Source organism: Anolis sagrei, chromosome 6 (assembly GCF_037176765.1).
Source record: "Anolis sagrei isolate rAnoSag1 chromosome 6, rAnoSag1.mat, whole genome shotgun sequence".
In the NCBI taxonomy this organism is placed as follows: Eukaryota; Metazoa; Chordata; class Lepidosauria; order Squamata; family Dactyloidae; genus Anolis; species Anolis sagrei.
In genome coordinates this window covers 68,596,488-68,622,487 of record NC_090026.1, presented here as the reverse complement: position 1 = coordinate 68,622,487, position 26,000 = coordinate 68,596,488, and the positions used below count along the sequence as shown (strand labels likewise).

At 40.7% G+C, this 26,000-nt stretch overlaps 1 protein-coding gene across 4 annotated transcripts in view; it reads left to right on the top strand.

Moving 5' to 3' along the window:
• CDK13 (cyclin dependent kinase 13) overlaps positions 1-26,000 on the top strand; it is a 40,099-nt gene continuing 14,099 nt past the window's right edge. The window contains exons 1-7 of one of the 4 annotated variants that reach the window (XM_060781589.2): positions 1-1,502; positions 13,626-14,261; positions 16,686-16,874; positions 19,678-19,817; positions 20,559-20,729; positions 23,261-23,450; positions 25,794-25,850. In XM_060781589.2, coding sequence (XP_060637572.2) covers positions 436-1,502; positions 13,626-14,261; positions 16,686-16,874; positions 19,678-19,817; positions 20,559-20,729; positions 23,261-23,450; positions 25,794-25,850 — 2,450 coding nt within the window. In that variant the 5' untranslated portion in view covers positions 1-435. The remainder of the gene's footprint in view (positions 1,503-13,625; positions 14,262-16,685; positions 16,875-19,677; positions 19,818-20,558; positions 20,730-23,260; positions 23,451-25,793; positions 25,851-26,000) is intronic. The other 3 variants (XM_060781590.2, XM_060781591.2, XM_060781593.2) reach the window with 3 other exon arrangements.

Sequence of the window (26,000 nt, the reverse complement as noted above, 5' to 3'; positions counted from 1 at the left end):
CCGGCAGGAGGGCGGCGCAGGCCAAGTCTCGCGAGGTTTGGTGGCCGACGCTGTGAGGAAGGCGCAATCAGAACCCTCCAGCTTCGAGAGCGGCCGGTGCCGTCTTTGCTTCCGCGCAGGCGCAGTCGCGGTTAGGTCTCGCTTTCGGGGTCTTCTGTGTGGCGAGGGAGCGACGGAGAAGGGCCTCAGGGCGGGCACTTGGCGTCTCCCGCGCGGACAGGAAGGAAGGAGAGGCGGCGAAGTGTTGTGCGCTGAGGAGAGGCGGAGAGGTTCTCTTCAGGAAGACAGGCCGCACTCGGGCCCAGCCGGGACAGGAAGCCAAGGCCGGCGGCGGAAGAGGAAGACTCGCCTGACGAGGAAGAGGAAGATGGCTGCCTCCTCCTCCTCTTCTAATTCTTCTTGGTGGGCGCCTTGACGGAGCCCCGTTCCGCCCCGATGCCGAGCACGTCGGAGTCGCCGCCGGAGGCGAAGAAGCGGGCGCACCACCGGCGGCGGAAGCGCTACCCGTCGGGCCCTCTGCGGCCTCCGTCGCCGCTGCCGCTGCCCCTGCCTCCTCCTCCGGCTCCGGCGCCTCCTTCCTCGCTGCTGTTTCCGCTGCTGCAGCCCTCCTCGCTCCTGCAGCCGCCGCTGCCGCCGCAGTCCCTGCTCTTCCTGGCGGCCACCGGCTGCGGCGCCGGGGAAGGCGGCGAGCGGAAGCGCCCGCGGGGGAAGCGGCGCTCGGGATCCCGGCACAAGCGGCGGCGGGGCAGGCTAGGCGGCACCGGGACGGGGAGCGGGCTGCGGGGCGGGGCCGGGCTGGGAACGCTGCTCGAGGCCGGGCCCAAGGAGGAGTACGACGACGTCAGCTCCCAATCCGAGGGCGGAGGGGGGACGGCAGGGACAGGGGGGGAGCGGGGCGCCCGCCGCAGGGAGACCCCCAGCAGGAGTGGGGCCAGGCGCTCTCGGGAGCGGCAGAGGGAGCACCGCCGCCGGGGGGAGGACAAGGACAGGGACAGGGGGGGAGGAGGAGGAGGAGAAGGGGCCAGCGAGCCGCCCGCGCCTTCCTCTTCCTCCTCCTCCTCCAAGCCCCGCAGCCGCCACAACCACGGAGACGCGCCCCGGAGCGGGGGCGGCGGCGGCAGCGACGGCCGCAGGAAGAGCTCGGCTGCCTCACCCAGCGGCAACAGCAGCAGCAGCAGGAAGGAGCGGGAAGGCAAGGCCCGCCGGTCCAAAGCCTACAAGGAGCCGCCCAAGGCCTACCGGGAGGACAAGGCCGAGCCCCGGGCCTACAGGCGCAGCCCCAGCCGAGAAGGCAGCCCCCACCGGGCCTCGCAGCGACAGCGCAGCCGCTGCAAGTCGCCCGCCAGCCCGCGCGCCTCCGTCAGCCCCTACCGGCGCCGCTCCCCCAGCTACAGCCGGCACAGCTCCGGAGGGGGAGGGGGAGGAGGCGGCGGCGGGGATGGCTCTCCCGGGCACTACAGCTCCTGGCGACGCTCCCGCAGCCCCTACAGCCCCGCCATCCGGTAAGCAGAGCCGCCGCGGGGCCCTTTTTGTCGCTGGGTGGGCAAACCACAGATTATTTATTGCAGTGTTTCTCAACCTGTGGCTCCCCAGATGCTTTGGCCTTCAACTCCCAGAAATCCTAACAGCTGGTAAACTGGCTGGGATTTCTGGGAGTTGTAGGCCAAAAACATCTGGGGACCCAAGGTTGAGAACCACTGCAGTTGATCAGGACATAGAAGCTGATGGTTGCTCTACACCAGTAGGTCTCAACCTGTGTGTTCCCAGGTGTTTTGACCTACAACTCCTAGAAATCCCAACCAGTTTACCATCTGTTGGGATTTCTGGGAGTTGAAGGCCAAAACATCTGAGGACTTACAGGTTGGGAACCACTGTTGTAAACCTTAATACAGTGGTTCTCAACCTGGGGTCCCCAGATGTTTTTGGCCTTCAACTCCCAGAAATCCTAACAGCTGGTAAAGTGGCTGGGATTTCTGGGAGTTGTAGGCCAAAAACATCTGGGGACCCCAGGTTGAGAACCACTGTTCTAGAGTCATTCTCTCCGGACGTTTCTCCTGCACCTATGGCAAGCATCCTTAGAGGTAGCACTACCTCTGGCGAAATGTCAGGAGAGAGTGCCTCTAGAGCAGTGGTTCTCAACTTGGGGTCCCCAGATGTTTTTGGCCTATAACTCCCAGAAATCTCAGCCAGTTTACCAGCTGTTAGGATTTCTGGGAGTTGAAGGCCAAAAACATCTGGGGACCCCAGGTTGAGAACCTCTGCTCTAGAACATGGCCATATAGTCCAAAAAACCCTACAACTACCCAGTGATTCCGGCCATGAAAGCCTTCGACAATACATTCAATTTTTTTCTGCCTTGATATTCTGGAATATAGTGCTGTGCAGAAGGGTCTTCAGATAATTCAATTCAAAGCAGATATTGTGGGATTTTCTGTATTGATATTTTGAGATATAGGGCTGTGAGGAAGGGTCCTGAGTGTGGCCTCAGACAACTCAGGGCCCTTCCAGACAGCCCTATATCCCCCAATATCAAAGCAGGAAATCCCACATTATCTTAGTATGGACTCAGATAACCCAGTTCAAAGCAGATATTGTGGGATTTTCTGCCTTGATATTCTGGGATATAGACTTGTGTGGAAGGGCCTTGGGTTCTTACCTACAAAGCTCTGAACGGTTTGGGACCTGCCTACCTGCGTGACCGCATTTCTGTGTACGAACACACATGATCTCTCCGATCATCTGGAGAGGCCCTACTCGCGCTCCACACAAGCCTATATCCACACAAGGCCCTTCCACACAAGTCTATATCCCAGAATATATCAAGGCAGAAAAACCCACAATATCTGCTTTGAACTGGGTTATCTGCATTCATACTCAGATAATGTGGGATTTCCTGCTTTGATATTGGGGGATATAGGGCTGTCTGGAAGGGCCCTGAGTTGTCTGAGGCCACACTCAGGACCCTTCCTCACAGCCCTATATCTCAAAATATCAATACAGAAAATCCCACAATATCTGCTTTGAATTGAGTTATTTGAAGACCCTTCTGCACAGCCCTATATCCCAGAATATCAAGGCAGAAAAACATTGAATGTATTTTCAAAGGCTTTCATGGCCGGAATCACTGGGTAGTTGTAGGTTTTTTTGGACTATATGGCCATGGTCTAGAGGCACTCTCTCCTGACGTTTCACCAGAGGCAGTGCTACCTCTAAAGATGCTTGCCATAGGTGCAGGCGAAACATCCGGAGAGAATGACTCTAGAACAGTGGTTCTCAACCTGGGGTCCTCAGATGTTTTTTGGCCTACAACTCCCAGAAATCCCAGCCACTTTACCAACTGTTAGGATTTCTGGGAGTTGAAGGCCAAAAACATCTGGGGACCCCAGGTTGAGAACCACTGCTCTAGAACATGGCCATATAGCCCGAAAAAACCTACAACAACCCAGAAAAAAAATTGTTTCCATGCGAAATATCTCGGTGTCACCTTAAATCGAATACTAGCATATAGGAAATACTGCTTGAACACCAAGCACAAAGTAGCTGCATGCAGTAACATCCTGTAGAAACTTACTAGCAGCACATGGGGTGCAGACCCAAAATTAATAAGAACATCAGCCCTAGCCTTGTCTTACTCAACCGCTAAGTATGCCTGGCCTGTTTGGCATAGGTCTACCCATGCAAAGCAGGTGAACATAGCATTGAATGAAACATGCAGAATAACCACAGGATGTCTTAAGCCTACACCTGTTGATAAACTCTACAAGCTAGCTGGCATTGCCCCCCCCCCCCCCAAATGTGTGATGGGAAGTTGCTGCTAAATGTGAGAGAAATAAGGTTGAACACTGTGAAAGCCACCCTCTGTCAGCCTCCTCCCAGTAGACTCAAATCAAGGAAAAGCTTTATGAGAACTACCACTCCTCCTGGTGTCCCCCCAGCAACAGCAAGGGTATCCCTCTGGGCAGCTAGACCAGGAAATCCCAACTGGATGGCCCCCCACAAGGATCTTCCTCCAGGGGCCAACCAAGAATGGGCAACTTGGAAGTCCCTGAACAGATTCAGAAGTGGAGTGGGCAGATCAAATGACAACTTGGCAAAATGGCACTACATAAAAGAATCCCACACTTTGTGTGACTGTGGAGCAAAACAGACAACTCCACATCTGTATGCTTGTCCACTATGCCCTGCCTCATGTACAGAGGAAAAATTGTTGGAGGCTACAGACAATGCCATTGCTGTTGCCCGTTTTTAATCAAAAGATATTTAGCCACATGTGCTCCTTCTATTTTTATCAGTTTTATACTAATTTATGCAATGCTTTTGATACGAAATAAATAAATAAACAAGGCAGAAAATCCCACAATATCTGCTTTGAACTGGGTTATCTGAGTCTACACTCAGATAATGTGGAATTTCCTGCCTTGATATTAAGGGATATAGAGCTGTGTGGAAGGGCCCTGGGTTATCTGAGGACACACTCAGGGTCCTTCCTCACAGCCCTTTATCTCAAAATATCAAGACAGAAAATCCCACGATATTTGTTTTTAATTGAGTTATCTGAAGGCCCTTCCGCACAGCCATAAAAACCTGAATATCAAGGCAAAAAAATCCCACAATATCTGCTTTGAACTGGGTTATCTCAGTCCACACTGCCATATATTCCAGTTCAAAGCTGATAATGTGGGACTTCATTCAGCTGTGTGGAAGGGCCCTGAGTCCACACTCAGATAATGTGAGATTTTCTGCCTTGATGTTCTGGGATATAGGACTGTGTGGAAAGGCACTGAGTTACTTGTAACCTTTGTTTATATTGGGCTTGGTCCCCATGTAAGCCGCCGTGAGTCCCTTTATTGTGTTGTCATTTCATGGCTAGAATCACTGAGGCCCCTTCCACACAGCTTAATAAAATCCCACATTATCTGCATTGAACTAGGATATGTAGCAATGTGGATTCAGATAACCCAGTTCAAAGCAGATATTGTGAATTTTCTACCTTGCTATTCTGGTTTATATGACTGCATAGAAGGGCCCTGGCAAGTTGCTTTGGGTTTTTTGGGCTGTATGGCCATGTTCCAGAAGCATTCTCTCTTGACTTTTCGCCTGCATCTATGGCAGGCATCCTCAGAGTTTGTGAGGCCTGTTAGAAACTAGGCAGGTATATAAACAGATATTTACTGTAGTTGTATACTGCTTTTCTTAGCCCTTAGGTGACTCAAGGCGGTTAACAGGGCAAAATTCAATGCTTACAATGCCATAAATACAATTAAAAATATAACATATAATAAAAACTAAACAAATCAATAAAATATAATTTCATAGTGTCTCCTCGTTAAAAATGTTATCTGGACACATTGTCTAGTTGTTCCATTTTCCTGTGTCAGTTACTCTGCATTTGCAAGAGTATATATAAACATCACCTGCCTAGTTTCCGAGAAAAAGAATAGCATAGATTGGCACAGGAATGCTGCACTACTCTAACAGCCATCATGTCAGACTACACAGAGAAACCACTGAAATCCACAAGCATGTGGTCAATTTCAACAGAGGAAACCATGGAAATGAACAAAATCTGGCTCCAAAATCAGGACAGAAAATAAAGAGCAACACTTAAAAAACAGGGGAATTTTTGACATGAAACAATCAGGGCCAACTAACACCTCCCAACAATGTATCACCAGACAGCAACCAGCCAGTCTTTGAAGCTGCAAGGCCATTACATGCTAATCAAGGCGGCCAGTTGGCAACATTCACACCTGCCTCAAAAAGAAAGGAGTTCTTTCTCCCACCCTGGACACTCCACAGATATTTAAACCCCACTTGTTTAGTTTCCAGCAGACCACTCTACCTCTGAGAACGCCTGCCGTAGATGTGGGTGAAATGTCAGGAAAGAATGCTTCTGGAACATGGCCATACAGCCCGGAAAACTCACAGCAACCAACTATTTATGGGCCTTTCCAGAGAGGACCTGATCCCAGGTTTTCTGTTTATTCCGGATTATCTGGCAATGCGGACTCATAGGATCCAGTTTAAAGCAGTAAACTTGAGATCAGATCCTGGGATATAGGGCTTGCCTGGGCCCTGAACAACAACTCCTGAACCTTTTGATTGATTACACTATGGGCCCTTTCACACTGTCCCTGTGTCCCAGATTTGATCCCAGATTATTTGTTTATCCCAGTAGGGACTCAGGGCCCTTCCAGACAGGCCCAATATCCCAGGATCTGATCCCAGATTTTCTGCTTTGACCTGGATTATATGAGTCCCCACTGCCAGATTATCTGGGAGGACCCTCATATATTCCAGTTTAAAGCAGATAATCTGTGATTAGATCCTGGAATACAGGACAGTGTGAAAGGGAATTGCATCCCGACAGTACATATGTCTCTGAGGATGGGGAGAGTTCAAAGGACATTTTGAAGTTGAACCTCATATCCACAAGCCTTGTGTCTACATCCAAACCCCACTCTCTTGACTTAAACAGATCAAAGTGCAGCCTTCTAGATGTTACTGTATCAACATCCCCATCAACTCTGGTCATGTTGCCTAATGATGAGGAATACGGGAGTTGTAGTCCATCATCTGGAGGGCCACATGAAATGACATAGTAGGGCCGAATTCAGCCCACAGGCCTTTAGTTTGACACATGTGCTCTAGTAGAAAGATGGCTGCATCAGTAGTGTTCAACTTTGATCCAGACTTGAAAGTAGAACACTACAAAGTATTGTCTAAGGCTTTCACAGCTGTTGTGTGGTTTCCGGGCCATGGCCATATTCCAGCAGCATTTTCTCTTGATGTTTCACCTGCATCTGTGGCTGACATCCTCTGAAGATGCCAGCTACAGATGTCAGTGAAACATCAGGAGAAAATGCTGCTGGAACACAGCCATACAGCCCAGAAAGCACACATACTCTACTTCAAGGTAGTACTTGTACCACGGTGTTTTCTTCCTGGACAGCTCTCGTATGTTACTGTTGTTATTATTTGGTCAAAATTGGATAGTCATCAGCTCATTGGTTGTGGAGTTCTTTCAGCTGACAGCACTGAGAAAAAATACCAAGTATTTAAAGTATTTAGATTTAGAAAATATTGGTTTCCTTTTCTAGGTTTTAGAGACTAAATCAGTTGCAGTGATGCTAGTTATGGATTTTTTTATTAGTTATGCTTATAATGCCATGTGGCCTGAAGCTATCAGAAAACCTGCATAACTCTGGTCAGTGTTTAAAAGAAACAGTGTTTTTTCTTGAGTTAAAAAAAAAAGAAGTGAGGAGAGGACTCTATTAACTCCTTTAAGTGCCTTGTTTAAATATGTTAAATTTACACCCTGCCTTTCTTTGTGCATGGGCCATGCACTTTTCTTAATAGAAGTTGTAGAATAGAAGCCTTTTTTATACTATGTTGCTGTAATTCAGTTTTTGCACCCAGCTTCACATTTCAAGTACAGGGACGGGTAGATGCCAGATAAATGTAGTTTCTGGTTGCTTGGGACTTACTGTTAAAATAGGTATAACTGATATTATACCCCACACTGTACCATCCCATAAACTTTGTGTTGACTTGCTATTAATAGTGAAATGCAATAATTGAAAGCAAATTAAGACAAAGAAAGACAAACTTCACTTAATGTAACACAATTTTCCTGTATTATAAAAACAGCTTTGTAAATACAGTATACAGTTTAGTTATTTTGGCTGGTTGCTTGTCTTCTGATTAACTGAGAGTTACTGTTTCTGTTATTTATTCAAATTTGTATACCGAATCAGGGTTGTCAGTGACTTTAGCCATAAGTTACCTATGTTGAGATAATCCTCATTGAGATCTGTGAAAAATGACTAAAGTTTGATTATAAAATATTGACAATTATTTCCCTATCACTTAATAGAAATGCAGGTTGAAATATTACTTTACGTTTTGTGCCTGACTGCCATGTACATGTCAGACAACTTTTAAATTTTTATCATGTTCCTTCTTGATTTGTGTTTCTGTGATTAGAATTTGCACATGCTATAAGTATTGCCCCATTACTTTCACCTTGGATGTTTAGGTAGATTGTTGCTAATATGGCAGAAGATTTTCAAGTAGGTATATAGCTTGGCCCAGTGCATCACTGGGATTTGCAGGATTTTCCGGAGGCAGTTGCATGTGACGTCTGTAGACAGTCCACATTTCGCAGGCATATAGCAGTGTTGGGAGGACAATAGCTTTATAGACAAGCACCTTGGTATCCCTATGGATGTCCCGGTCCTCAAACACTCTCTGCTTCATTCGGGAAAATGCTGCACTCGCAGAGCTCAGGCGGTGTTGTATTTCGGTGTTGATGTTGACTTTGGTGGAGAGGTGGCTGCCAAGATAGTGGAAATGGTCAACATTTTCTAATGTTACACCATTAAGCTGTATCTCTGGCATTGGGGAGGGGATGGCTGGTGACTGCTGGAACAGCACTTTGGTTTTCTCGATGTTCAGTGACAGGTCAAGCTTCGTGTATGCTTCTGCGAAGGTGTTTAGAGTGGCTTGTAGATCTTCTGAATGCGCACAGACGTCTGTGTGTGTGTGTATCCACCAGTCAGCAATACATAGAAAGGGTAAAATACCAGAGGAGTAAAAATACACTGGATACAGAGACTTTTAAAAATAATAATCTGCATTTCTTAAGACCAGGTGGGGTTCTCTTTGGTAATTGACGATTGATTAGCAGTTAACATCTTTCTGTATCAGCAGCCTTCTTTCCATTTCTAACCTTGATCTCCAGCTTCCTTCCATAGTTATCTCCCAATTTCCATTGCAGAGTTTAAGATTGCCAGTTCTACTTCAATTCACCCAGATGTTTAGAATACATTTTTTTTTCCACCAAAGACTCTGCCTTCAGGCAGAAGGTTTTAAGAGGCCCTAACGTAGTTTGGTCAGGAGAGAATGCTCATTCCTTGATATTAATTTCTCTTCGTCGTGCACTCCTCAATCTTTGTAGCTGTCCTATGTAGCTATGAAAGTCAATCCCTCTTTCTCTTTATAGTAGTGTGGAGTCATCTTTTTTGTAGTTGTCAGTCTTGTGAGATACTGTATTTCTTAAAATAATCTCATACTGATTCATTTAGGTATGACATCAAGTTTTTCAGTCATCTACATCAGTTTGCCATACATTCTGTGGATACTGATTATTTTTCATGTCAGTTTTCAAAACAGTATTGTGATTCCAAAAGGATAATTTCCTTTTATAATGATGAAAGCCACAAGCCTGACAACTACAAAGAAGATGATTTCACACTATTATAATGGATCATTTCTTTTTATAAAGATAATAGTGTTGCTGATTGCTACATCTTTTCCTGCATTTTTTTGACTGATGTTCTCTTTTTTCTTGCATTTTTAAAATGTTTTTATTATTATTATAAAACTATTATACATAACCATAATTACCATGCATTTTGTACTTTTTCATTCCCTTCTCCCTCCCCACTCCCACTCCTCCCTCTTCCCTGTTGACAATGTAATCCTTTTTCTCTGTTACATGAATCTTTTTTCGGTTCTATCCAATTTTTTCTTCCAGCTTCCATCATCTGGTTTAACGACCTGTAACCATCTTTTAAATGGAGTCCAAATTTCTTTAATTTTCTTCTGTTTGTCTGACCATGTCTTTTTGCTTCTTATGATATCCATAGTATACAGTTGTATTTGATCCCACACATATTCATACCATTTTTCAAGTGTCCATTTCTTTTTTTTTCTTTCCACCCCCAAGCTCTTTCTTGCATTGAAATGATTTCATGATGCATTTTAACAGGGTTTCAACCCTAAGTTATGGTTAATATGAGCAGATGTAAGTTGTCTTTTTCTGATTCTTGGATTTTTTTTGGATAAGTATAGTATCATTGATAGTATAATTATAGTTTAAGTATAGTATTCATTATTTTTGAAAAATAATGAATTCCTATTGTCAATTTGCGTAATCTCGGTCCATTAAAAAGTATTACAACTACATGGATTTCATTAGGTCTGTTCTAACACAGATTCCATTGCCACAAGGTAGCTTTATTTTCTGTTCATCTGAATGGTATCATATAAACTAATTTGCTACACTTTTTGGAGTAAGCTGAACTACATTACTTTTTGATCAGGTGTTTATTATATTCTCTGTTAATGGAATATTCTAACTATTTTCCCAGATAAAGTCATCTTAGTTCATCATCATGATTTTTTGGGAAGTTGAGCAGGTTAGAGGGGAAAATGATATAAAATAATGAATATATTATATACGTGTACATGGATGTCTTACTTTTCTTTGTGAGATATTGATGAAAAAAGACATGTGCCAATATGTAATTGATTTTTGAAGTTGCTTGCTGTCAGATACGACTTCTTGGTTGGAAGATAATGTGAATTGGCCTTGAAATTGAAGTTGGGAATGATTTTGATGGTGTATTTTTTTGTCTGTGTAATAACTAAAGCTTGTTGAATAGGTTATTTGATTGTGATACTGTTTCATAACTTATGGTTTGGAAGTTTGTTAGTGTAGCTATCAGGACAATTGATCAAAAGCCAGGGTTGTCCTGAGCACATAAATATTGTGAAATCTCTTTGATCACCTTTGCTAACTTCTTTAGTCTTTTGAACAATAACTCCTTAACTTAATTAGTGCCATTGTAATACCCCAGTAAGAGCACTTTGCAAATGTCTTGGTCTAAGTAAAATTAGGATGATATTTTTGCAAACCAAATGTAAATGGTGAATCTGAATTAGTTACTTTCATTTCCACATACACAGAATTTAGTTAATCTCTGAACATGTTTCAAGGCTGTAGAAGTTTCTTCCATCTGGAAAGAAATCAGACAGGCGCCTTCCCTCATGGCCTTCCGCAAGGGCCTGAAAACCTGGCTCTTCGAAAAGGCCTTCAATTAAGTGCTATGTTTTTGGAATGACCACCGGAATGGACTATGACTATGAGATTGATTATGACCCCAAACAAGACGAAGCGGATTTTTAGTTTAATTAGTTGTGTATTCGTAAGATGTTGTGTTATGGTCTTGATCTAGTGTAAACTGCTGTCCTTCTATGTTCTATGTTTTGTACACCGCCACGAGTCGCCCTCGGGCTGAGAGTGGCGGTTAACAAGTGCAAATAATAAATAAATAAATAAATAAATAAAAGTGCATGACAGGAGCTTCTAGTGCATTTCACTGTTGCTCTTCTTTTTTGTGTATCAAGTCACTGTCACTTAAAATATAAATCTTCTAGAATTTGGTAGAAAGCCAACATGGTGAAATGTTTTGAGCATTGAACTTGAACAGGGTTTGAATTTCCACTTGGTCATGGAAACTCCCTGGGAGGCCTTGGGTAAGTCACCCTTTCTCAGCCTCAGAGGAAGGTAAGGGCAAACACCTTCTGAACAAATCTAGCTGTCATAACCCTGCGATAGGGCCATCTTAGAGTCACCATAAAGCACACAGAAATAATGATTCTGGTACTACAAGGAAACTTTATTGTTTACTTGTCAGCCTATAAATAGCCCATTCCTCTTGAATGCAGTAATTTCATGATAACAAGTGCGTTTACATGGAATATCATGTAGATTTAAAAGTAACCATAGACATTTCACATAGTAACTTGTTTTTGGGTGGATGCCATCACCTGTGTTGTCTTCACTTAACTTGCTAGTGGAAATGTTCAACTTACCACATTTCAGAATAGGCATTTATATAAATGTTAATTTTGTTGCTGAGATAGTTATTAAAACTCGACAAATTGCAACTCCTCCCTTGCTGAGCCAGGTTAATGTACTAATAAAGATATTGATAAAATGGCTTTAAAACAAATCACAGGTAACCAAATGTGTATAGTACAACTTGTGAGCAGCATTAAAATTGAAACATGACATTTTTACATTATTCAAAAAATCTTTCTGGAATACTGAAGTCTTTACTGCAACTTCAGCAACAGATGAGTCAATCTCTCCTTAGAATACTGCTTGTGTCCTGCATATTCATCAATATAATTTGTCTAGGTGGTGGAATATGTTAGTTGTGTTAGTAAATTATAGGTATTTTTAATTAGAAGAAATTGCCTTGTGACATTACTTATGGTAGAAAGAGATGCTGATTTGAAAAGGATCCTTTCAAATTTCAACCCTTTGAACTTCGAGTCTAGAAGATTCCCCAAATGTTAGGAGCAGTTTTGGGGTGTATATGCAGGTGGATATCTGTGAAGGTCTCATTTTTCCTCTGCCTCTTTTGGAGTGATACAATACTTTAAAACCATCTTCACTGAAAAATGAAAATAAGATTTTACTAATTGAATTTAAATTATTTGAATACTGATCACAGTTCCACCAAAAGTAAAGTGTTAAATATCATGGATTTTTGTTTCAAAAGTAAATAAGATAAAAGCACCTTAATTCTGTTTACTTTACTTTTGAATTCACCTAAACCATTTTATACTCTATTTTCACTTAACATTTTATTGCTTTGTTTGTAATTTGCCCAATCATTGAAAGTCTGTTCATATATTCTTAAGATAAATGTGTTTAATTAATATTCAATCTATTTTTTCAAGATCTTTTATACATGATTCAGTACTATTTTGGAAACATGTAGGACTCCTAGAGTACTTAAGACTCAGTAGCTCTCTTTCATTTTTTCCAGGAAATAATTATATCCTATATACTGTATTAAAAGCTTGAGATTTTTATGATGATAATATTGATACATTTGAGCAATTAGTGAGATCTGATTCTAGCAAAAAAGAAACAGACAGCTCAACTAAAATCTCTGTAAATAAAAGCTATCAACATTTTGCTCGCTACTGTTGGATCTTAATTGATGTCGTTCTTCTGTAAAGAGGAGAGCTTCAGAGAAGAATAGGTGGGATTGTTTAGGCCAGTATAGATTTATTATGTCAGTAATGATTCATTTGTGTATGTGTATCAGTAATAACATGTATTTTACGAGCAGGGGGAATGATGGAGATATGGTATGGACATGTGGGACATATGCATGCAAAACCTCATGGTCCTTGAAACAGCCTGAAGTGTGAAGGATACTTACGGGTGTGTTGGAAGATTGTGCACAAAACAGTAGAAATTATAATAAAATAAATAAATACATTTGATTAATTAGCCCTTAGGCCATATCACCACATCAAACCAAACAAAAAACCTTGATACAAGTTAATTAAAACTATATAGTTATATGTTTAGCTGTTGTAGGATGAAAAACTTTTCATTGTATAATTTTATTAGTGATCTTGAAAAACAAGATGAAAGGTGGGATAGAATATCAGCAGTAACAATATAAGTCACAATAGAAAATAGGGGCAAAATTGGCTGAGATAACATTATACTGGTGTTCTTGTTGATAGGCCAGGGCTATAGGGCTGTGTTTGATTTGACCGGTTATTTAATAGTGGTTCAATCAGTTAAAAAAGAGATAGGATGGACACAATTCGTCAACACAACTCATCACAGCAAAAGTAGGGAGGAACAGGAGGATGGTGACTAAGTTTGGATTCCTGTTTCTTTTACTAGCATGTAAAATGAGCTGATACTAGGTCACAATTTTGTAATAGATTTGGGTGATGTCACTGTATTTGTATAATTTGTATCACTGAAGTTTCTTAATTGTCTAAACTTTTATTCTTCTAAGCAGGAGATCAGCAAAATCCAGAAGCAGAAGTCCTTATTCATCACGGCGCTCACGATCGCGTAGTAGACACAGAGTGTCAAGATCCAGAAGTCGGCAGTCAAGTATTTCCCCTAGCACTCTCACTCTAAAAAGTAGCTTGGCCGCAGAGCTGAACAAGAATAAAAAAGCTAGAGCAGCAGAGGCAGCCAAAGCCAATGCAGAGGCAGCCAAAGCCAATGCCAAGGCATCAAACACTTCTACACCTACTAAAGGGAGCACTGATACAGGAGTGACTATCCCACAAGCGAACAATGTAAAGGAAATCAAGAAGGTAAAAACTGAACACACACCATCCCCTTCAGGTGTTTCAGCTTTGAAAAATGATAAGACAAAGTCAAAAATTCCTGCCCAGGAAACAAAGGGGGAAAATAATTTGGTAGTAGAGAAAGCTGCTAAGCCAAAAAATCCAGTGGTAAAAGATAGCAAATCAACTCCCGTGAAGACACCAACACAACCTGTTGCAGTGAAAGAGAAAAGCAAGCCTCAGCCTTCAAGTGCAGCACCCAGCGAGAGGGATCACAGTGTTACATTCATAACTTCCACATTGCCACCCTTGCCTCTTCCTCCTATGCTGCCTGAAGATAAATACCCTGACAGGTGAGTTGTAAGAACTCTGGAGGTTGCAATCTCCAATTACATACGTTTTTAAAAAACAAAATAAAACCCTAGATTCATCTTAATTGATGTGAGACTAATGCTTGGCACACAATAGTTAGGGGGCAAACAACCTTCAATTTCAATGATTTTGCAAATATTTCCCATGCTTTTGTAAACAAAATGTTTGTTATAAACCCATTTGGGTACCTTTTCTTGCTGTCTATAAATGTTAGGCAGTGTTTACTGTGTCCTTTGTATTTTTGGTACATCAAACAAAATTACTCATTTTTTGTATTCTTTTTGTATTAGCCTGTTTTAGAACAAAATATTTGAGGCTGGTTGGCATTGTTTTGACTGGTAAATCCCAATATTCATGATTCTGCTCCTCTCATGGATTTTATCTAAGGTGTGGACTGTGGATGGAGCTCTTTGTGTTTTTTGTGCTTCCCTATGAGCCCTGTTGGGATATCTTTTTCTCTCAGAGCTTGGAAAGTTTGAAATTCCGTGAGATCAGTGGTTAGCAATTTGGAGATTTAAGTCCTTGTCAGTATCACTGATAGTGGATTACAGTGGGTCCTTAGTGTCTGCCAAGGTTTGGTTCCAGTACTCCTTGTGTATACCAAAATTAGTGGATGCTGAAGATCCATTAAACACAATGCTGTAGTAAAATTGTGTCCTTTATATTCTCTGGGGAGAATATTTACAACTACAGATAGATGAATCCTTGGATACGAAGGAGAAACTGTGGTTTGATTCTTTGAATTGTTGGTAATAAAGTAATTATTTAAAGTGTTATTTTTAAAAATCAGGGTAAATTGGTAGCTTTGAAATAATAATAATAAAAACAAACAACAGAACACATAGATAAAAAATGTAACAACCAGCAGAATAGATGAGAAGATGGAATTTAAATAGTTTAAAGTAAAATATTGTGCGTATTTTATGTAGTTATGAACAGCTCATTGCTTTCTATGTATATATCACAAGTAAATTTGTGTTCAGTGTGTTCACTAAGTATAGGATTATAACATATTTGTACATTTGTTTTGAATTGTAACAGTAGTAGTTTTTGTTATGAATTATGAAGCAGGATTATATCCAGTAATGAATCACGTCACTTCCAATAATCACTTAGCCTGAAAAATCAAAGGGACCAAGTAAAAAGATCATTGTATATATGGGTTCTTTTCTTTTCTGGAGATAATCTTCCCAGAGAGAAACATTTTTTGCATACTCTGCAGCCAGTGTGTAATAAGCTTCCCAAATCGCAAGTCCGTTCTAATTTGTAATACTTTCACTGACAGGTAAATTCATATCTATCTTTATTGTTCAAAACAAATACCTAGACATAGCATTGTTACAAAAGAGTAAATACAGAATAGGAAAATGATATGGATTGTGAGAGTTTATAACTGCTGGGAATACATCAAGGTCCCTCATTCCTACAGAAACAGGTATGTTGTATGATGCTGCTAGCGAACAAATTTGTAACTGATTAGCAAACTAAATACTAAAAGTGCTCAGCGATAATTTTTGCCATCTTGAGCAGGAGTTGATTTTGACCAAACTTGAGGTTGTTCCACATTTTTATATATACATAAATGACTTGGATAAAAGAAACGGAGGAGATTGTCATCAGACATATGGATGACACCAGATTAGGAGAGTTAGAAGGATGATGGTCAGAATATGGGAGATAATGGTATCACAGATCTCACTTGGAGACCTATTCTAGTTTTGGGTATCATAGAGTCATAGAGGTTCGATAGCCATCTGTACACATATGAAGGGCTGGCATGTGGAAGATGGAGGAAGCTTGTTTTCTTGTACTTGAGAGGGCAAGAGCTGAATCAGTGGATTTAAACTCCATGAAAAAGATTTTGTCTAAACATTAGGCAGACATTCCTGACAGTAAGACCTGTTTTGATAGTAAACTAGAGTGCCTCAGAAAGGGATGAACTCTTTTGCTGTCTTGGTTTTTCAACAGGTTGACTGATCTTTCAAAGATGTTTCCACTGCCAATTTCTGTAGTTACAGAAACTGGACTAGATTAATCTTAGCATCCCTCTGCCTCTTCAGTTCTATGATTCCTTTATATTTTAAAACTAGGCATCTCCTGCCACGCATTGCTGTGGCCAGTCTGTGTATATGTGTTTGTGTGTATATATATATTTGTGTATATATGTGTGTTTGCATATATATGTGTGGTTTTGCGCATGCGTTGTAATGTATTTTTTGCTTTTTGGCTTTTAAAGTCTCTTCTGCTGTGTTTTTCAATGTTTTTATGAGTGACAGTCACGTGTTGGCCTGATAGGTGTATAGTGTCCAAATTTGGTGTCAATTTGTCCAGTGGTTTTTGAGTTATGTTAATCCCACAAATGAACATTACATTTTTATTTATATAGATATAAAAATATGTAATAGGTGTTTCTATTTATCTAGTTTTCAAGGGAGCATTTCTGCGAAAGCAGTTAAAAAAGAAGTCGAAAAGAAATTACGCCACTTGCTTGCAGATCTGCCATTTCCACCTGAGTTGCCTGGAGGAGATGATAACTCCAGAAGCCCTGAAGAGAAGAAGACAACAGTGCAGCCACATCATAAAAAAAGACCGAAGTATGTATTTTTTTCCCTGTAACATACTGCTTATTTGCAATATGTACATTACTTTAAAATATTTGTTTGAGTTAATTCAGTAGTCTTTGTTATAATCAATATGTTATTTTATTAAAATTGTTTTTAGTATTTACTTTTATGAATAAGAAAATGAGCTAGTAGAGAAGTCAGTCACCCTAGTTTAAAAATGCTTTTTAAAATTTAAAACAAATAAAAATAGGCTGTAAATAGCTGTTAGAAGAGTTAGCTATACTTTTTATATCTGCACTCTTCCGTTTCATTATTCTTTATCGTACCAATGATGATGCTGTCTATTTCTCCCCCACTTTTTCTCTCCACAAAGGAGACTCAAAGCAGCTTACAATTAAAAATTTAGAAATATAGAAACATTAAAACAGAATTAAATATCAATTGTATTAAAATTCACAGTTAAAATCCATAAAAACAGATTGAAGTAAAAATCACACCCCCCCCCAAACTAGATCTTATAAACCTTCTTTAAAAGCATGCCTAAATAAAAAGGTTTTAGCCTGCCACTGAAAGGGCAGCAGGGAGGGGACCATTCTCGCTTCTCTGGGCACGGAGGTGAGGAGCAGCCACTGAGAGAGAAGTTCCCACTAACTGAGCTTTGCGATGGAAGTGGGACTGAGAGAAGGGCCTCTCTTGAAGACCTCAGAGCCAGGGCAGGCTTATACAAGGAGATGTGGTCAGCCAAATAGCCTGGACCTGAGCTGTATAGGACTTTAAAGGACATAACCAGCACTGTAGCCAGCTCCAGTCAGCTACCTGGCCACAATTCTTTGGACCAGCTGAAGTTTTCGAGCCCGCTTCAAAGGCAGCTCTGCATGGAAAATGTTACAGTAATCCAGATAGGATATAACTAAAGCATGTATCACATGGCCAGATCCAGCATCACAAGGAATGGGCACAGTTGGTGCACAAGTTTCAAATGTGCAAAGGCCCTCCTGGACACCATAGATACCTGAGCTTCCTAGTTCAACACAAAGTCTAGAAATACCCCAAACTGTAAATCTGTGTTATCATGGGGGGATGTAACCCCATCCGACGGACAAAGAGCACCTCTATCTTTTCTGGATTAAGTTTCAATTTATTTGCTCTTATCCAGTCCATTAGTGATGGCAGACACTTGCTTAGAGTCAGGACAGCTTCCTTGGCTTTTGATGGAAAGGAGTAGTAGAGTTGAGTGTCATATGCATATAGGTGGCACCGCACTTCAAAACTCCATATGGCCTTTTCTAGTGGTTTCATGCATATTTTACAGCATGGGGACAAAACAGATACCTGAGGAACCCCACATGTCATTGGCCAGGGGTTCGAACAGGAGTCCCCCAGTACCACCTTGTGGGTATGCCCCTCCAGGAAGGAATAGAGCCACTGTGAAATAGTGCCTCCCAGCCCCATCCCAGTGAGACAGAAGGATACTATGGAAAAGGTCCAGGTGAACCAACAGAGACACACTCCCCTGTCTAACTCTCTGTAGGTCATCCACCAAGGTGACCAGAGCTGTCTCTGTTCCATAGCCAGGCCTGAAGCCAGATTGAAATGGATCTAGATAATCTGTTTCATCCAGAAATGCATAGAGTTGGAAGGCCACCACATCCTCCAAAATCCTGCTCAAAAACGGAAGGTTGGACTGGCCAATAGTTATACATTATGAAGTGCTTTTTAAATATAGGTCTCACAACTGCCCCCTTTAGGCAAGTTGGAATTCTGCCTTGTTCCAAGGAGACAGTGACCATCACCTTCACTCGCTCTGTCAGTCTCCCTCTGGTCTGTTTGATCAGCCAGGAAAGTCAAGGTTATAGAATACCAAGGCCTTTTCTTTTTCTTGGATTTAGAATTCCACTGGTAGGATTTAAAGTATCTTAGGTGTTTTGTTTTTAAGCCTCACTGAGCGAAAGAGATAATACGGTGCCTCAGTGTGGATAACATCATTTTGGTTTTGAGGAGACTGAGATAGTTAAAAAAAATTGTTTGTTTTCTTAGGAGCTATTTTCTGAATAACAAAGGGGGGTCATAACAAGTACCAAGAATGGGATATCATCTGGTGATCTATAATGGAGCAATTTAAGGGTGGTGCTAAGATTGAAAGAAATGTTTTACATTTATTTTCTGGTCATTGGCTGAGTTCATATACATTTTTCCCAGTAAGAAAAGAAAAGACAGTTAATTTTAAGTGTGCTTATGTAATGCATGAGTATATCTGGGACACTACGAACATTTTTTAGAACTACTTTCTCACCTCGGAGCCCCCGGTGGCGCAGTGGGTTAAAGCACTGAGCTGCTGAGCTTGTTGATCGAAAGGTCGCAGGTTCGATTCCGGGGAGTGGCGTGAGCTTCCGCTGTCAGCCCTAGCTTCTGCCAACCTAGCAGTTCGAAAACATGCAAATGTGAGTAGATCAATAGGTACCGCTCCGGCGGGAAGGTAACGGCGCTCCATGTAGTCATGCCGGCCACATGACATTGGAGGTGTCTACGGACAACGCTTGCTCTTCAGGCTTAGAAATGGAGATGAGCACCACACCCCAGAGTCAGACATGACTGGACTTAATGTCAGGGGACTACCTTTACCTTTACCTACCTTCTCACCAAAAAAGTGACCTTTAAAAGTGTATGCCCACAAAAACATGTGGAGCAGTTCAACAATTCAAAATTTGGAACAGAATTTCTGACATAGTGATGGAGGGAAAAAAGATATTTAGGATAGTAATAGTCGAAGCCCTTAAACAGATGATAGCATTCTTACAGAGAAAGGTGATCGGATTTTATTTTTCCCCCTTAGGATATGTGGACCACGACATGGTGAAACAACACAGAAAGAAATTGACTGGGGGAAACGTTGTGTTGATAAATTTGATATAATTGGCATAATTGGTGAAGGAACATATGGACAAGTTTATAAAGCCAGGGATAAAGATACAGGTAAGCTTTCAAATGTGTTCTTTGCGAGAAGAGTTGGAGTGAAGTGTGATTTCCACAGTTTATTCAGAGTGAGGCCAAAGAAGCAATGGTAACTCTTCATGTCAACCAATTCAAGGCAGGAACCCCAGAATTCTGGAATGTTATTTCTGTCTCTCTCAACTCCCTCTCTCCTTAGTTTATTATCACTTCCTGCCTTGCAAACTGGTTGAGCATATCTGTTTTCCGCTTTCTGTGTATGTAAATTCCTAATTTTCATAATTCTGCGTCATGTTTCATGTTCTATCATGGGTGAAATATGTCTGGAGTGTATAGAAAATCACAATTGCTAAAGTTAATCTCTCTGTTTGTGTTAGAAGAAATAAAATGCTACCTGTCTGTGGTCACTGACAAAATATTGCATCAGCCCCATAAAAGCATTTTTGGCAGAGTCCAGTGGCTTTTTGAACTATAATTTTGGAGGATTGTGCTCATGTAGAAAGTTCTCTGTGAAACAGGATTTCTAAAATTAAGCTCTGGGTACTATTGATTGTTTTAATGCAAACTGAGAGAAGAAAGGAAAGTTGTGGCAAAAATAAATGGTTTAATTTTAATTTGTACAGCTGTAATATTAAGTCCGAATAAAAGGATTGCATGCCATAGAGTTTTAAGAATGTGTATTAGTATGGTATGAAAAAAAGTTGCAGACAATTCTAAATTACTAAATAAAATCACTATAACATTAAAAAACATATTTTCTTTTAGGGGAGATGGTGGCACTAAAGAAAGTACGGCTAGATAATGAGAAGGAAGGGTTTCCCATAACAGCTATTCGAGAAATAAAGATTCTGCGACAACTTACTCACAAAAGCATAATTAACATGAAAGAAATTGTAACGGATAAGGAAGATGCTTTAGATTTCAAAAAGGATAAAGGTAGGTACATAAGTTTTGTCAGGATTGAATGTAATGCCGCTTGTTGATTTATTAGAAACATGTAATTTAATTCCTTAAACATAAATGCAGTATCTAAAAAATCAGATAGTGTAAAATTTTGCATGTAGTAATTCTATTTTAGTTGTGGTGATCTGCATTTATGAGCAGTACAATATCATTCTACATACTGTGAGGTTGATTTCTTTTTCAGTGTTAATGTCATTGTCTTATCTATCAATCTGTGAAATACCTCTGAGGAAGAGAATCACAAATAAATACTAATAAATGGTGCAATTTAATGTAATAATTGATAAATATAAAACAGCAGCAAAACAAAATCTCAGACCAGACTGTAGTGGTCAGGGGTAGATATGCATCATTATGAAGAAATGTTGAATATGGCCAGTTTTCTTGACGTCATTGTGCATGCTCCCAGACTGTCACGTACAGGCTTACTCAGTTTAGAAAACAAAGTTCTTGAGAGATAGGAAAACACTTTTTAAGATAACCAAGTAGCCAAACGGTAACATGGATTTTATCCAATCTGATGAGTACTACCTGTATCATATATTTATAGACAGCACAATTCAAATAATACACAAAATTTCACCCCATTTGTCCAGGCACTCTCCCCCACCTGCCCATTGGCCTATTAATCAAAACATCCCATAACCTATTCCCTTTACCATTCTCACATGAGAACAACCTTGGGGCTGTTGCAGATTCCCACAGCTGTCCCATAAATCTGCCAAACAAAGATATTGAAACAAATAATATCAGCATGCTAACAAAAATAGCAGTGCCCATGATCCAGTAATGATATGCATAGCATCAAAAGGAGTAAAGCGTATAGATCAGACATGGGCAAACTTTGGCCCTCCCAGTGTTTTGGACTTCAACTCCCACAATTCCTAACAGTTGGTAAACTGGCTAGGATTTCTGGGAGTTGAAGTCCAAAACACCCAGAGGGCTAAAGTTTGCCCATGTGTGGTTTAGATTGAAGGAAGTTGTATTACTCCTCTATTCTGCTTTGGTCAGACCTCACCTAGAATACTGTGTGCAGTTCTGGGCACCACAATTAAAGAGGAATATTGACAAGCTAGAATGTGTCTAGAGGAGGGCGACTAAAATGTTCAAAGGTCTGAAAAGCATGCCCTATGATGAGCAGCTTAAAGAGGTGGGTTTGTATAATCTGCAGAAGAAAAGGTTGAGAGAGAGGACATTATAGTTATGTTGTAAAAATGTTGTTTTCTTGTGTTGCTTGCCACTTTCACCACCTGTGATGAGTAATTTGTTAGTCTCCCATTTGTGCGGATCACAGAGACCATGAGGAAAATGGACATGTTGCTTCACTATAACCCACGTTCTTCAAGTGAACATCTGTGAAAACACACAACACCTAACCTTCCTCCCCACAATATGTCCCGTGTTCCTTAGCTCCTGCTGTGACATCCATTTTTTGCCTAGCTGTGTGAGAAGGGGGAGAGCAAGAGGATATAAACTTGAAGCATTTTATAGCATAATCTCCTGAATTACGATTTATTGAGATATGCAAGTTGAGCTAGTGAAAATTAATATCAAGGATGCAGTTACCTAAAGCTGAGCATGAGCTTGATAATCCAATAATCTAAACCTACTATTTGGGGTATGGAGTCAACATGCCCTTCGGCATGGTACTGGGAAGTGTGCTCTCAGATGTGTTTCCTCCTTGGAGTACATCTTTATTAAAGCATTCTGATTTTAATATAAATTTTGTATAAATGATATACATTGGAGACACGTGGTACAGATTTGTTTTGCTTCTGCTATACGAAATGGGGACAAGTTCTGGTTTTGTAACTGATACATATCTGTTTCGGGGGAATATAATTTCCTTAGAAAAAGTTTTTGGATTGCGTTCACAGTGTCACCTAGTCTGCATGGAGGGTAGATAGCGGATTTATTGAATTCTCAGTTGTGTGTGTATGTGTATGAGAGAGAGAGTTAAACTTACCTAAACAATTTTGTGTGGGGAGCATATGGACTCCCTCCACACTCTCATTTTACCCATATGCGAAAAAAGTTAAAAACGTACACTTTAGAACTACCAGATTCCTGTATGGCTTGTCCTAAACATAGTTTAGTTAAATTGGGACATCAAATTACTTGGAAATGACTACACATTTGACATTTAGAGGCATTCTGACTGTTAGTCTTCCAGTTCAATTTTTAAAACAGATCTTAACATGGTAAATGTATCTTTCATTTTCTCTATCCTTTTAACATACATGTGAAAATCAAGATCTTATTTGAATATAAAAAAGTCTTGCCTTGGAAGCATTGTCTGTCTTGCTTTCTTTTCTCTCTGCATTATCAAGTATTCAAGAGGTATACCATATTTACACTCTGTTGATCATCTTAATTTCTGTGTAACAAAATAATTTCTGTGTACATTGTATCATTTTTTGTAGAATTCACTGTTCGTGCATTTGTAATTATGTTCTCTTAAAGTAAACTAACTAGATGGGGATTTCTCCCAAACATTCCCCTAGGTGCTTTTTACCTTGTGTTTGAATACATGGATCATGATCTGATGGGACTTCTGGAATCTGGTTTAGTTCATTTTGATGAAAATCATATTAAATCCTTCATGAGGCAGTTGATGGAAGGCTTGGATTACTGCCATAAGAAAAATTTCTTGCACAGAGATATTAAATGCTCCAACATCTTACTAAACAACAGGTATGTATTCGTTTTTGTAAACATACAAACCTTAGAATTTTTGAAATAGGCAAATTTGTGTTTATCTAATATAATGTTATGTGCATGGATGAGAGAAGGCATACTTCAGATATGACATTAAGTTGTAGAAAAATGTGTTACAAAATTTTACTTTATTTCATTTGAGGAGATAATCCAGGTACCTCATACAGGTATATCTCAGTTCACAAAGTAGATGTGTTACTTTGGTAACAGAAAATTAGATACCAGAGATAGAATTAGCTTGGAAAGGGAAAGAATATGTTCCTGTACCACTAAAAAGGAAAAACAGTTCAATATGTTTCACCTAAGTTTTTATTCAAAACAAATAGTATGCACATGCAAAATGAAATAACCAAGTCAAGGAAGCCTTTCATAAGTAAAGAAATTGGTTTTGAACCTTCTACAAACCACTTGAAATTTTCTTCAAAAATGTGTGGAGGGATAATTTTCATTCACCACTCTCCACTTTTCTTAACCCATGATTTATTTATTTATTTATTTATTTATCTATCTATCGTGTCATGGCAACCAGACATTTGTATTACACTTTTAACAAAACAAACAAACAGACAAAACACAAAGTTTGCAAACTTGGTAGTTGATTAAATGTCCTTTGACCAGTAGCTGGCCACTTGGAGTGCCTCTGGTGTTGCCGCAAGAAGGTCCTCCATTGTGCATGTGGCAGGGCTCAGGTTGCATTGCAGCAGGTGGTCAGTGGTTTGCTCTTCTCCACACTCGCATGTCGTGGATTCCACTTTGTAGCCCCATTTCTTAAGATTGGCTCTGCATCTCATGGTGCCAGAGCACAGTCTGTTCAGTGCCTTCCAAGTCGTCCAGTTTTCTGTGTGCCCAGGGGGGAGTCTCTCATTTGGTATCAGCCATTGGTTAAGGTTCTGGGTTTGAGCCTGCCACTTTTGGACTCTCACTTGCTGGGTGTTCCAGTGAGTGTTTCTGTGCATCTTAGAAAACTGTTTCTTGATTTAAGTCGTTGACATGCTGGCTGATACCCAAACAAGGGATGAGCAGGAGATGTCACTGCCTTGGTCCTTTCACTATTGGTTGCTACTTCCCGGCGGACGTCTGGTGGTGCAATACCGGCTAGACAGTGTAGTTTTTCCATGCGCAGACACCCCGTGATAATGCAGCATGTCTCATTAAGAGCCACATTCACTGTTTTAGTGGGGTGAGATGTGTTCCACACTGGGCATGCATACTCAGCAGCAGAGTAGCATAGAGCAAGGACAGATGTCTTCACTGTGTCTGGTTGCGATCCCCAGGTTGTGCCAGTCAGCTTTCGTATGATATTGTTTCTAGCACCCACTTTTTGCTTGATGTTCAGGCAATGCTTCTTGTAGGTCAGAGCACGGTCCAGAGTGACTCCCAGGTATTTGGGTGCACTGCAATGCTCCAGTGGGATTCCTTCCCAGGTAATCCTCAGAGCTCGTGATGCTTGTCTGTTCTTAAGGTGAAAAGCACATGTCTGTGTTTTAGATGGATTAGGGATCAGCTGGTTTTCCCTGTAATAGGCAGTAAGAGCACCTAGAGCTTCGGAGAGCTTCTGTTCAACCATCTCAAAGCTCCCTGCTTTAGCAGTGATGGCATAATCATCAGCATAGATGAAACTCTCTGTCCCTTCTGGCAGTGGCTGGTCATTTGTGTAGATGGATTCCTTAACAATATACACTTAAAACTACATTTAAAACAGAATTAAAAAGTACATACAATAAAACCTTTAAAAAACATACAAAACCAATACCTTCACTGTTAGGTGTTACATAACAGCTCTAGAAGGTTCCAAATACTTTACTGCACAGGTACAGTAAACCTATTTGTGTAATTTCAGAGAGAGCACTCAAAGATCTATGGTTTCTGGTAGCTAACTGACGCATTGATCCTTAAGACATTGGTGAAAAATATATTCTTAACAAAAATAGGACTGTACATTTTATGAATAATTAAATTGAAGGCAACCTGATTATGATGTAAATCAGAAGGTCAATTAAAGTATTAGTGTAGAAGTAAATAAATAAAGAAGAAATAGACAATATTGTGTTTTAGAATTATTAATGGCAACTATTGGTTCCAAACATTACTTGTAGTGCTTTGTAAAACAAAAATGTTTGTAGTAATAAAGTAGTAGGATAATTTGTCACTACAGGTAACAAGATTTTTGCTCCCTGTAGAGGATTTTATGTATTTTCTCAGATAACTACAACATGATACTCAGAAAGCATGTTATATTATGAAATCATTAATCACAAAGGTGCATGGTGTTTTTTGGTGTAATAAACAAGTGTACAAAATGTTTGTTCTTTCCACTAGAGGGCAGATCAAACTTGCAGATTTTGGACTTGCTCGGCTGTATAGTTCTGAGGAGAGGTAAGTCTTATAGTTGTCCTAAACTACATGTTTCTTCTTCTGAGGAAAATTCTGTGAAATATCTTTTTAGTAAAATCTAAACACTAGGTGAAGTGTTGTAAAATGTGCATTTCATTATGGTTATGACTCTGAAATGTAGGCTGGTAACTT